The sequence below is a fragment of the Gopherus flavomarginatus genome, chromosome 1 (assembly GCF_025201925.1).
Source record: "Gopherus flavomarginatus isolate rGopFla2 chromosome 1, rGopFla2.mat.asm, whole genome shotgun sequence".
Taxonomy (NCBI): Eukaryota; Metazoa; Chordata; order Testudines; family Testudinidae; genus Gopherus; species Gopherus flavomarginatus.
This window is the reverse complement of record NC_066617.1, coordinates 215,901,433-215,915,409: the sequence shown is the minus strand read 5'-3', so window position 1 is coordinate 215,915,409 and position 13,977 is coordinate 215,901,433. Positions and strand designations below refer to the sequence as shown.

At 43.4% G+C, this 13,977-nt stretch overlaps 1 protein-coding gene across 5 annotated transcripts in view; it reads right to left on the bottom strand.

The window, feature by feature from the left end:
• Positions 1–13,977, bottom strand: part of RPGR (retinitis pigmentosa GTPase regulator) — a 119,112-nt gene that overhangs the window by 81,144 nt on the left and 23,991 nt on the right. For all 5 annotated transcript variants that reach the window (XM_050936552.1, XM_050936553.1, XM_050936554.1 and 2 more), the window contains one exon: positions 13,453–13,602. In XM_050936552.1, coding sequence (XP_050792509.1) covers positions 13,453–13,602 — 150 coding nt within the window. The remainder of the gene's footprint in view (positions 1–13,452; positions 13,603–13,977) is intronic.

Sequence of the window (13,977 nt, the reverse complement as noted above, 5' to 3'; positions counted from 1 at the left end):
AATAGGTGTGAATAAAATCATTAAAAAGCAAGGTAAATAAAATCAAACCAGTTCCAAAGCCTACTGAAGTCAATGAAACCTAAATGGGCAGAATAGGCAAAAGGAATTAAAACGGTTTTTTATTTTGAAAAATGAAAAGTAGCCGCCATTCAGAGTTCAAAAGAAATGCACCATTTGTGTTGCATGCATTCCATTTCCCTCTTCCCTTTATCAAATCCTTATTCAGCTTTTAGTCCGGTAAAACACGCACTGAGTGTATAGAGCTGTGGCTCAAATTAATTGCTGAGGTAATTCTATTTAAATCATCTGAATTGCTCAGGGCTGAATTTGGCCCATTGTGTTTTTCTGCTGAGCCAATGTTTAATTTTGTGGAATTTTGGTTTTTAGTTATTTGGGGCTAGATTGTGTCAACAGCAGTGAGTGGATGGCAAAGGGTAGCACAGAGCCTCCTATCCCAGGAGAAGTAGAAGATTAGCCAGAGAAGCTGAATGTCACCAGAAGCTCATACAATATGCAGCATTTCTTCCTGCCACCACCTCCTTGGAGGAAGTAATTGGGGAACAGTCCATGCACTTCTCCAACTGCAAATCTGCCTGGATCTTGCACGGGATACACAAATGATTTTTCAAGGCATGTTTTTTTCTTCACTTTTTTCCTCCTTTATAGTGCTGGTACAGGGCCAATATAAGGTTGTTTGCATGCCTTAACTGGGAATTTCTTACTTTAACATAAGGGCACACTTAAAAAAAATACAGTTAACACTGAAATTCCTGGTTTATATTGCTGATTTAAGGGATAATTACAACATACTGAAATACTGTTTACCCCTAAATTACTGCTATTTCTTCTCAATCTTCGTTCCATTTTAAAACAGTTTTTTGTCTGGCAATTTCCCTGAAGATTGTCCACACGAGTACTAAAAAAGAAATCCCCAAACAATGCTAATATTCAATATTTCTAATGATCTGAACATATGTAGCTTTAAGCTTAAATCATTTAACTTAGGACACATTCATTGGTACAGCAAAGCAGCCAGACTGCACTGACCAGTTAAGTTTGTCTCCCCAGAGCAGCACAATGCAGCTGAAGTGTACTGGTGAATCTGGCCCTTAATGTGCAACTGATTTAGGTATTAGGAAGGCTGTGTTAACAAAAATCAGCGCTAGATCAATTCCCGATGACACTCTGCTTTAATGGCTTCTCCTACACGGCTGCCTCCCGCTTCCTCAGCAGCGCTTCCTCAATGTGCAGTGGAGACAAGGCAGCAGCGCTATCAGACCAACCAACTGACATATAAACCAGCTGGCAGCTACAGAACCTTTAAAGAGCAATGATCACTGGACTAAATCTGCCAATTTTATACAACTCTCTCAGCCTCCTTCACACTACTGAGTAATTACCGCCAGTAAAAACGCTGACTGTAAATTAGCTGTAGAGGAAGGGTGGCAACTGGTTGAGTTATCATTGATGTCACAACAACTCCACTTAAGAGTTACCTGGGCTGTTTACTTGGGACTGTCTGTAGCTATCATTAATAACTTAGTTACAATCTAATTTCTTCAAATACAGCCTATGCACAAGATATCAATTAATTTTAACTATATGAAAAGTTTGAAGTGTGTGTTATTCTGTTGCTAAGATCCTTTGGGAGAAAAAAAACAGGGCCAGATGCTAAATTTCATAAAGAACCCAGTTTAATTAATCTGAATCAAAAAACTAATGGATTTATTTGTATATCCTCAGAAAATTTGGTACTCAAAAAGTAAGTGTTGTAAGTTTGAGGAGAACACATGTAAAACAGAGTTGAATCCCTGCGTTAAGTGCAAAATGGATTACTACCTTAACTATGGAATCACAACCAGTGCCTCCATAACAAAGATAATGTGAAAGCTGTAACCTTGATAGCATACCATTCTAAAGTTTCTGTAAATCCATTAGATTATCTAACACTTTTTGCAACAGGTCAGATTGATACAAAAGAGGCTGCAGCACCAGGATCTTACTTTGGGATTCTGTTAAGAACTCTCAGAGAGGCCTCAGTGTTTTGGGGTGAAAGAAGAGAAAGAAAAGAGTAAATCAATGGCTGCAAATGTTGCAAAACAAGATTCATCATTTTTATGCATGTATATTTAAGCATCTCTCATTTATTTCTACAATCAAGTCAGTGAGCTACTGACTGTCAGAGCTGCACATGAGATTCTCTCTCAAAAGAAGCTAAAGCATTCTTTTTAAAATTCAGCATCCATTTTTCATAAATCTTGAAAAATACCAGTGCACCATATCTATTAACCTGCTCACAATCCTAATTAATGGGGTTATAGATTCAAGTGGTCAGTCTTCCATTGACTTCCCAAACTAACGAAGCTTATTCAATTTCTTTTCTAAACGTCATAATCCAGCTAAGAAAGACAGCCCCAATTACTACACTAAATTTGTGAATACATTAAGGAGACCCTCTTGGGAAAAAGCAGTTTAGGAAATGCTGAAGCATAACTTTCAAATAAACACAAGAAGTCCGACAAGGCTCCAAAGTCAGGTGATTTGAGTACAGTTTTACAAACATATTAAGTTTAGATATTCAGCAAGTCCAATCCATAATGCTTCCATCTAATATGATTATTTACTCAGCTTTTCCAACATCAAATCTCTCAGTTTTTCCCCAAAAGGTAAAATTCTCCCTAATGTGAACTGCCCTCTGTGCTACCAAACCCTAGCCCAGAGGGGCCCATCAGAGATATGAAAAGGGAAAACCTCTCTCTCTCTCTCGCTCACTGAGAGAGGTTAGGAGGGGGATCTTCATGCCAACCCACATAAGCCAATAGAGTAGGCACCAGGAAGATAGGCCAGGGAAGACAACATAGGAATTATGTTTACAGAGCCAGTAGCCCCAGGATTCCACACATGTTGTGTAATAACCTTAGTCCCAGATTTGGACCTTAGCGTCCAAAATATGGGGGTTAGCATGAAAACCTCCAAGCTTAGTTACCAGCTTGGACCTGGTACCTGCTGCCACCACCCAAAAAATTAGAGTGTTTTGGGGCACTCTGGTCCCTCTGAAAAACCTTCCCTGGGGACCCCAAGACCCAAATCCCTTGAGTCTCACAACAAAGGGAAATAATCCTTTTTCCCTTCCCCCCTCCAGGTGCTCCTGGAGAGATACACAGACACAAGCTCTGTGAATCCAAACAGAGTGAATCTCCCTCTCTGTTCCCAATCCTGGAAACAAAAAGTACTTTCCTATTCCCCCAGAGGGAATGCAACATCAGGCTAGCAATCCAACACACAGATCTCCCCTTGATTTCTTCCTCCCACCAATTCCCTGGTGAGTACAGACTCAATTTCCCTGAAGTAAAGAAAAACTCCAACAGGTCTTAAAAGAAAACTTTATATAAAAAGAAAGAAAAATAAGTACAAATGTTCTCTCTGTATTAGATGATACAACACAGGGTCAATTGCTTAAAAGAATATTGAATAAACAGCCTTATTCCAAAAGAATACAAATCAAAGCACTCCAGCACTTATATTCATGCAAATACCAAAGAAAAGAAACCATATAACTTACTATCTGATCTCTTTGTCCTTACACTTAGAAACAGAAGACTAGAAAGTAGAACTACTTCTCCAAAGCTCAGAGAAAGCAGGCAGCCAGAAAACAAAGACAAAAGACCTCAGACACAAAATTCCCTCCACCCAAAGTTGAAAAAATCCAGTTTCCTGATTGGTCCTCTGGTCAGGTGCTTCAGGTGAAAGAGACATTAACCCTTAGCTATCTGTTTATGACACGCCCCCCAAATTGCAGACAGTGGGGAAGCTCACTGGCGGCGATTTCCTTCTAGAACTTGAAAATAAACAGATTAATACAACACATGCACCTTTACATATACTACTAAGTATATAACTAACAGACTTCTACATTTTAAGAAAACTTTTTAACTACTGAATTCTGGGAAACTCTCATGGGAGAGTGCATCAGCTACTTTGTTAGAAGCTCCTGTGATGTGTTGAATTTCAAAATCAAAATCTTGGAGAGCTAAACTCCAACGAAGAAGTTTCTTGTTGTTCCCCTTGGCAGTATGAAGCCACTTTAGTGCAGCATGGTCAGTTTGTAGTTGGAACCGCCGTCCCCAAACATATGGGCGTAGCTTTTCCAGGGCGTACACAATGGCATAGCATTCCTTTTCACTGACTGACCAGTGACTTTCCCTCTCAGACAGTTTCTTGCTGAGAAACACGACAGGATGGAAGTTGTGATCTGTTGCTTCCTGCATGAGCACTGCTCCTATACCACGCTCAGATGCATCGGTGGTTACTAGGAATGGCTTGTCAAAATCCGGGGCCCTGAGCACAGGGTCAGACATGAGCGTTGCCTTAAGTTGGGTAAAGGCCTTTTGACACTCATCAGTCCACTTAACTGCATTTGGCTGGGTCTTTTTGGTCAGGTCGGTCAGTGGGGCAGCGATTTGGCTGTAATGTGGTACAAATCGCCTGTAGTATCCGGCCAAGCCTAAGAAGGATTGGACCTGCTTCTTGGACCGTGGGACAGGCCACTTTTGGATAGCATCCACCTTGGCCTGTAGGGGGTTTATGGTTCCTCGACCCACCTGGTGCCCCAGGTAAGTCACTCTGTTTTGGCCTATTTGACACTTTTTGGCCTTAACAGTTAGTCCTGCCTGCCTGATGCGCTCAAAGACCTTTTCCAGGTGTAGTAGGTGTTCGGGCCAGGAGTCTGAAAAAATGGCCACATCATCGAGGTAGGCAACTGCAAATTCTCCCAGTCCAGCTAGTAGACCATCTACCAGCCTCTGGAAGGTGGCGGGTGCATTTCGAAGGCCGAAAGGAAGGACATTGAATTCATACACCCCCGCATGGGTGACGAATGCTGACCTCTCCTTGGCAGGGTCATCTAGCGGTACTTGCCAGTACCCCTTGGTTAAGTCTATTGTAGAGATGAACTGGGCACGTCCCAACTTTTCCAATAGCTCATCGGTACGTGGCATTGGACAGTTGTCCGGACGAGTTACAGCATTTAGCTTACGGTAGTCCACGCAAAAGCGTATTTCCCCATCTGGTTTGGGTACCAGAACCAGTGGAGATGCCCATGCACTGGTAGATGAGCGGATTATACCCATCTGTAGCATGTTTTGGATCTCCCGTTCTATGGCAGCTTGGGCATGAGGAGACACCCGGTACGGTGGGGTTCTGATTGGGTGAGCATTACCTGTATCAATGGAGTGGTATGCCCGTTCAGTCCGTCCTGGGGTGGCTGAGAACAATGGGGCGAAGCTAGTGCACAGCTCCTTGATTTGTTGCCGCTGCAGACGTTCCAGGGTGGTTGAGAGGTTCACCTCTTCCACGCCACCGTCTTTTTTCCCGTCGTAGTAGACACCGTCAGGCCACTCAGCATCCTCTCCCTGGACTGTAAACTGACAAACCTGTAAGTCTCTGGAATAGAAAGGCTTGAGAGAATTAACAAGGTACACTTTAGGCTTTAGTGAGGAATTGGGAAATGCTATGAGGTAGTTTACAGCTCCCAGGCGCTCTTGGACCGTGAATGGCCCTTCCCATGATGCTTCCATCTTATGGGCCTGTTGCGCCTTCAAGACCATAACCTGGTCTCCTACCTTGAAGGACCGATCTCTGGCATGTCTGTCATACCAGGCCTTTTGCGCTTCTTGAGCATCCTTTAGGTTCTCTCTAGCAAGGGCTAAAGAGTGTCGGAGGGTGCTTTGTAGGTTGCTTACAAAGTCCAGAATGTTAGTTCCTGGAGAAGGCGTAAACCCCTCCCATTGCTGCTTCACCAACTGTAATGGCCCCTTAACCTCGTGACCATACACAAGTTCAAATGGTGAAAACCCTAAACTGGGATGTGGTACAGCCCTGTAGGCAAACAGCAACTGCTGCAACACTAGGTCCCAATTATTGGAGAATTCGTTGATGAATTTTCGTATCATGGCCCCCAAAGTTCCATTGAACCTTTCCACCAGGCCATTGGTTTGATGGTGGTACGGGGTGGCAACCAAGTGATTCACCCCATGAGTTTCCCACAGTTTTTCCATGGTCCCTGCCAGGAAATTAGACCCTGAATCTGTAAGGATGTCAGAGGGCCAACCTACTCTGGCAAAGATGTCTGTTAGGGCCAGGCACACAGTGTTAGCCCTGGTGTTGCCTAGAGCGACTGCTTCTGGCCATCGGGTAGCAAAGTCCACTAAAGTCAGTACGTACTGCTTTCCTCTGGGCGTCTTTTTTGGGAAAGGGCCCAGAATATCCACAGCTACTCGCTGAAATGGGACCTCAATTATGGGGAGTGGCTGGAGAGGGGCCTTGACCTGGTCTTGAGGCTTACCCACTCTTTGGCATACCTCACAAGACCGGACATACTTGGCAACGTCCTTGCCCATCCCCTCCCAGTGGAAGGACTTCCCCAACCGGTCCTTGGTTCGGTTCACCCCAGCATGGCCACTGGGATGATCATGGGCTAAGCTTAAGAGCTTCCCCCGGTACTTAGTTGGAACCACCAACTGTTTTTGCGGCTGCCATTCTTCCCGGTGTCCACCAGAAAGAATTTCCTTGTATAAAAGTCCTTGGTCTATAACAAACCGGGATCGATTAGAAGAGCTGAGAGGCGGTGGGGTGCTCCGTGCCGCCGCCCAAGCTTTCTGAAGGCTTTCATCCGCTTCCTGCTCAGTCTGGAACTGTTCCCTTGAGTCTGGGGTCACCAGTTCTTCCTCAGACTGTGGACTTGGGCTTGGTCCCTCTGGAAGCGATGTAGGTGATGGGGTTGTTTCCGTTGCTGGTGAACCGCTCTCCGCTGGTGCACCTGAGGGTATTTCAGGCTCTGGCTGAGCCTTTTGGGTATGGCTGTCTGTTGCTTCTGCCAGTTTTGGCTCGCTGGCGCCCTCTGGCGTTGAGTTTGAAGATGTAGTTGCACTTGCTGGTGCTGGTTGCTGTTCCAGTTCCGGGCCTGGGACTGGAGATGCTGTGGCTGTTTCAGTGGTAGGCATGGAATCCGGGTCCACTACCTCTGTCTGGGTCTCTGGTAACACAGACGGGGCCTCTGTGGACGGCTCAGGAACAGGAATGGGTCTGGAAGCTTGCCTGGTTTGGCTACGTGTAACCATTCCCACTCTCTTGGCCCGCCTCACCTGGTTGGCCAAGTCTTCCCCCAGTAGCATGGGGATAGGATAATTGTCATAGACTGCAAAAGTCCACATTCCTGACCAGCCTTTGTACTGGACAGGCAGTTGAGCTGTAGGCAAGTCTACAGCTTGTGACATGAAGGGGTAAATTGTAACTTTGGCCTTTGGGTTGATGAATTTGGGGTCAACGAAGGATTGGTGGATAGCTGACACTTGTGCCCCCGTGTCTCTCCACGCAGTAACCTTCTTTCCGCCCACTCTCAAATTTTCCCTTCGCTCCAAGGGTATTTGAGAGGCATCCGGGCCTGGGGATCTTTGGTGTGATGGTGGTGTAATGAATTGCACTCGCATGGTGTTCTTGGGACACTTGGCCTTGATATGTCCCAGTTCATTACACTTAAAGCATCTTCCATCTGATGGGTCACTGGGCCGAGGTGAGTTACTGGAGACTGGTGAGGTTGAAGGGTAGGGTATCTGTGGCTTTACTTGGGTGGTATGTGGGGTCTTTGGCTGTCCTCGGTTGTAGGGTTTATGGTCTGTGTGCCCCCTGGGGTAATCGTTCCCCTTGACAGTAGCTTTCTTGCTTTCTGCCAGTTCCATCCATTTGGCTCCAATCTCCCCCGCCTCAGCGATATTCTTGGGGTTTCCATCTTGTATGTACCGCGTGATGTCTTCAGGAACACCATCCAAGAACTGCTCCATTTGTATGAGGAGGTTCAGTTCTTCCAAGGTTTGAATGTTGTTTCCTGTTAGCCAGGCCTCATAGTTTTTTGCAATGTAGTAGGCGTGTTTGGGAAATGACACCTCTGGTTTCCACTTTTGGGTTCTGAAGCGCCGACGGGCATGATCTGGGGTTATCCCCATCCTGTATCTGGCCTTGGTTAGAAAAAGTTTATAGTCATTCATTTGGTGCTTAGGCATTTCAGCTGCCACCTCTGCTCAAGGTCCACTGAGCTGTGACCTCAATTCTACCATGTACTGGTCTTTGGGGATGCTGTACCCAAGACAGGCTCTTTCAAAGTTTTCCAAGAAGGCCTCGGTGTCATCACCTGCCTTGTAGGTGGGAAATTTCCTGTGCTGTGGAGCAATATTTGGCGCCGGGTTGTTAGGGTTGGCTGGCACAGGCAGCCCAGCTTTTGCCATCTCCAGTTCATGTTTTCTCTGTTTTTCCTTCTCTTCATTCTCTTTTTGTTGTTTTTCCATTTCTTTTTGGTGTTTTTCCATGTCTCGGCGGTGGGCCGCCTCCTCTTCTTCTTGCTTCCTTCTGTGGGCCAACTCATCTTCTGCTTGTTTCCTTCGGTAGGCCACCTCTTCTTCTTCTAGTTTTCTTTTGTGTGCTGCCTCTTTGGCTGCCTCTTTGGCTGCCTGTTCTCTTTGGTAGGCTGCCTCTTTGATCTGTTCTTCTCTTTCTTTCATCTCCATCTGTCGCCTGTGTTCAGCTTCTTTGATTTGTTCTTCGGCGCCAATTTTTGCCTTAGAAGTCATGGTTCCTGTTTTCTTGTGTTGGGGTGCCCTCCGGTGTTTATCTTCTGAACTGCAGGTTCTCTGTTGCCTCCTGAAGTCTGCCTAGCAACAGTGCCTTTAGCTAATTTTCCTTTTCTCTCTCTAGCTAATGTTCAATGAAGGGAAACCAGAAAAACCACTTTATTTGCATGCCTATAAGTGCTGGTACTTGCCTCCTAATGGGAGGGCTATTGCATGACAAAAGACCCTTAACATGCAAGCCACAAACTGCCAGAGAGAGCAGAAAAAAAAAATTCTCTCTGGTTCCCTTTTAAAACCAACTGCTTCTCTCTGCTAAAAAGCCCTTAGCAGAGAAGAGAAAAATAAACTATTTCCACTGGCTTCTGGATTCTGTCTATATCATCCCACCGGCTGCCACTCATGTAATAACCTTAGTCCCAGATTTGGACCTTAGCGTCCAAAATATGGGGGTTAGCATGAAAACCTCCAAGCTTAGTTACCAGCTTGGACCTGGTACCTGCTGCCACCACCCAAAAAATTAGAGTGTTTTGGGGCACTCTGGTCCCTCTGAAAAACCTTCCCTGGGGACCCCAAGACCCAAATCCCTTGAGTCTCACAACAAAGGGAAATAATCCTTTTTCCCTTCCCCCCTCCAGGTGCTCCTGGAGAGATACACAGACACAAGCTCTGTGAATCCAAACAGAGTGAATCTCCCTCTCTGTTCCCAATCCTGGAAACAAAAAGTACTTTCCTATTCCCCCAGAGGGAATGCAACATCAGGCTAGCAATCCAACACACAGATCTCCCCTTGATTTCTTCCTCCCACCAATTCCCTGGTGAGTACAGACTCAATTTCCCTGAAGTAAAGAAAAACTCCAACAGGTCTTAAAAGAAAACTTTATATAAAAAGAAAGAAAAATAAGTACAAATGTTCTCTCTGTATTAGATGATACAACACAGGGTCAATTGCTTAAAAGAATATTGAATAAACAGCCTTATTCCAAAAGAATACAAATCAAAGCACTCCAGCACTTATATTCATGCAAATACCAAAGAAAAGAAACCATATAACTTACTATCTGATCTCTTTGTCCTTACACTTAGAAACAGAAGACTAGAAAGTAGAACTACTTCTCCAAAGCTCAGAGAAAGCAGGCAGCCAGAAAACAAAGACAAAAGACCTCAGACACAAAATTCCCTCCACCCAAAGTTGAAAAAATCCAGTTTCCTGATTGGTCCTCTGGTCAGGTGCTTCAGGTGAAAGAGACATTAACCCTTAGCTATCTGTTTATGACATGTTGATCCAGAGGAGCTGAAGCATTTACTGCAGCCCAAATCAGCTGAAATAGCTAGAAGGAAAGGAACTCAGTATCTGAAAGTGTATTTGGAAAGGATGGACCTTGAGGTATGTGCTAAGGCTCTGATGTGGCTAGAGAGGTCTCTTGCATTATGACAGAGGAATCAACAACATTTGCTGTGAGCATAAGCAAACCCTATGTGCCCAAGAGCAACCAGAAAATTGTTAGCGAAGTTTCAGAATTCTTTGGGAAGCTGAGCTTTTACACAGGGAATATTCTTATGCGGAGAGCCATTCCATGCATGGTCTGGAAGGAGACGAGGCAGTCTACATACTAATGACCCTTCTATATTTTTGTTCAAACAGAGCTGGTCAAAACTTCTCAAATTCCAACATTTGGATAATAACTGGGGGGAAAACTGATGACATGTCTTGACTCTTCCCCTCAACAAGCTTTTGGGAAGTTAGTGGCCCTAATGGAACAGAAAAAGATTTGGTGCATGCTGCTACAGAGACATTCATGTGGCAGGGACAGGGGGAGAGAGCAACAACGGTCAAGCTTCCCACATTTCTGTAGCCAAGATAGTGCTCACAGATCTAGCCAGGGATGTACCTGGGGACTCCCTTCAGGAATTTATCTCCTGTATCATTTGCAGTTAAGAATACTCTCTTCCTTTTTGGAATCATTTGATCCACTTCTACTTCCACTATTGGCACAACTTTAAGGGATATGTGACATGACATGAACATTCCTTTCCTCTGAACTTCCTAAGTGATTCTGAAGGCTGTACCTCTGGAACAAATAATAGCACCTCTCACACAGCAGAGATCTATGAAGGAGCTTGGTGAAGTGAGGGCTTCCAAGCTTCGCTGAAAACAGTTCCATGAAAATAAGGAATACACATGAAAGGGACCCATGGGAACCTGCAAAGCACTCTTTAGAGGGGCTTCTCCAAAGGTTTCTATCTATGTCAATCAAATAATCATTTGTAGAAAGGATGCCATTGTGGGGGCTTGAGAGTCTGTCTTACCTGCTTCTAGCAAGCGAAAAGCACAAGGGGAGTTCTAATCCAAAACATCATTCAAATTCTCCTTTGACTCAGAGGATCCATTTCTGCACTGGGGACCAGGGCAGTGGGCAGGTACATCATTCCCCTCAGCCCATTCTTGTGCAGAGGGAGTATCTGCACTGCAGAGATAGGTCATGTCTTCCATCTATTCCCAGAAGCACTTCCTTGACAAAAGTCCTGGTTATAGATTTGGCAAGATAACCCAATAGATATAAACCTGAACAGTGTCACCACAAAAATATATATGAAATTTTAGTACTACCGCTGAAAGGGCAGAAAGAAAGAAAAAGAAAAGCCAGCAAACACACTACAGAAAAAGTCCAAATAGGACTAAAAGCCATCTTTGCTGCTTCTCCTCAGTGAAAAGAGAGAAAAAATTGAGAGTGGGAGAAAAGGAGAGCAGTTAATGACCAAAGACTACAAAGAAAGTAACTGGCCATCTTTCTGCCTGATCTGCATATGGAGACCACCTATCAGTACTAGTGGCTAGACCAAAGCTCAAAAGATTTATTACCACACACTTTTGGCCATATTCTGCTCTCACAAATGTGCACAAAGCTCTTCTTGACTTCAGTAGGGCCCACTTACCCACATGGTAGAATTTAATCCATTAAGTTAACATGAACCTTCTTTGACACCAGATACACTATATCCCTCTTCAAAAATCTAATTGCTAAAACACTCAAGAAAAAAAAAGTTACATATTTTTCCATGGGCCCAATACCTTGATACAGTACTTTCACGCTGAGAAAGTCTATGAAGTCTGACAGCTAGGACTATTAAGTATGTGCAAGTATCTCTCAAACCTCTCTCCTGGGTTAAGTTGTCACAAGGCTAAAAAAATTGGATTATAGTTGCTACTAAGTTCTACTGTGGCCAAATTAGCAACTCAATTTTTGGCTCCATATCATAGTAAGCTATCAAAAACCATTTGTTCACCAAGTTTTTAGTATACTACCTTCTCGCTATGGCCCGGAAGAGCTGGGTTTTTTTGACGTACACATCTACTTGTAGATTGTGGTGCTCAGAAGCTGAAGAATATTTAATGGCTGCTAAACTTCTTGGTCAATCATAAGCATTTAACTTATTTATTTTAAGAAAGCATCATTAATACAAAGTTGTATACTATAGGCAAAACACCCTACTACATATACTTTATAGTCACTGAATGCTTTCATTTTGTTCGTGGCATACTCTCAGGGACCCACACAGATGTTATCTGTAGAAATCTGTTGTTTATCAAGCAGGTTGAGTAAAGCACCAGATGTAGTTTCTGGATGCCTGTTAAAAGATCTGTAATCCTTATCTATTGAAGTCTTTAGTACTCTACTGGGACTGAGGTAAGATTAAAGACTTAGTATTATTTGGGGTCCACACCTTTGATGAGAATAAATAGTTGCCCATGCCTTTAATATCATCTTAATTTTAATTCACTCAAATCAGGAAATGTGATTTTGGGGAGGGGAGGGGAGAGGGGAAATGAGCTATAGAAATGTCAGAGTGCCTCCTAGCCCAAATCCTGCACAGTAAAAATTATGTGTATATTAACTGTCATTATTTCCCTGAAGAAAACACAGATCTTAACAGTCTTTGCAGATTCCGCCCTTCTTTGCCTCCTTTGAACTGCATGTCTTCATAATTCTCTGCAAGGTCATGGGTTTTCATGGATGGATTATTGCTTTTCATACATTATGTTCCCTGTTAAATCTTTTGATGGTGCTTTGACAAAATTCCAGATGTCTATTTTCAGCATGCTTTCTAAAAATATTTAACGTTTTTTATCATATAGCTGTAAACAGCCATACACAGAACTCTTTCCCTCAAGACATTTCCACTTTATACAGCATATGTTCAGTTTGCCCCAGAAATTCAAATATATAGCATCAAATAGCAGGAAAGATGCATTTTCCTGAAAAATGTGTGACAGGTGCCTATTCAAGATTTGCATTTTGGGGGGAAGGGAGGTAAAGGCAGAAGAGAAGAGGGTCAGTTCACATGAGCAAATATGAATAGTCTCTGAGATGTTGGATTATTGTACAAAATAGAAATCGAATTCGCCTAAGGCATTTGTCGTATGTCTCACTAAAACAAAATCAGTGTGATAAGACATTCATTCAGCATTATACTCTTTTCCATAACACTGTCCACACACTAACATTCACTGTAATTTGTTTTCCCATTGTAGTATTAATTCAGGTACAATAAAGAATCATGGAACAGAATACATCAGTTTCCCAAATCATTTCACATCATGGAGCAAATTTTAGAGAGATTGTGCCTGCGAGACTTACCTCTAATTCACAAGTGTACAGACAATTTTCCTTTATATTTGTGATCATATAATGTACCCGTGGCATATATCATTAGGGAAGTATTTAATGTGGTGTTAGCTATTTTTAATGCAATTTAGCAGATGAAAATAAGGACCACAATTTGAGGCCCATTGGTTTAGTTCGCTCTATTACACAGTATATCATTATCTTACTTGTTACCAAAGCAGAATGGTAATATCCACAGGAGACCCATGAAACAGGCTTTCCAACATCCACTTGACAAGGTACACACACACTGGCTTCACCAGCCAGGCCAATCTGGCCTTCAGAATTGTCACCCCACATGAAAAGCTGTCCATCCTCTAAAATAAAGGAGCAGAAAGTCAGATTTAAAACCAAAACTGGGCTAACAATAATATTTACATTTACTTGTAGCTTCCATCCAGAGGCAGTTCACACACTCTGTTATATGACACTGCTAAAACATAGCCATTGCTGAAGTATGAGAACAGCTATCAACTTGCACTCAACACACAGCAAAGCATGGAGCCAGGGATACCAAAGCATCCCATCCCTCACAATCTTCTGAAAAGTGCCATGGAATATTTAGTGACCAGGTAATATTAGACCAGAGATGGCAATATTTAACATTTATTTCCAGACACATTTCTCCAGTAAGCAATATGACTGGAGGATGACAGACTCCCAAGTTGCTGGTGGTTTGTGTACACACATTC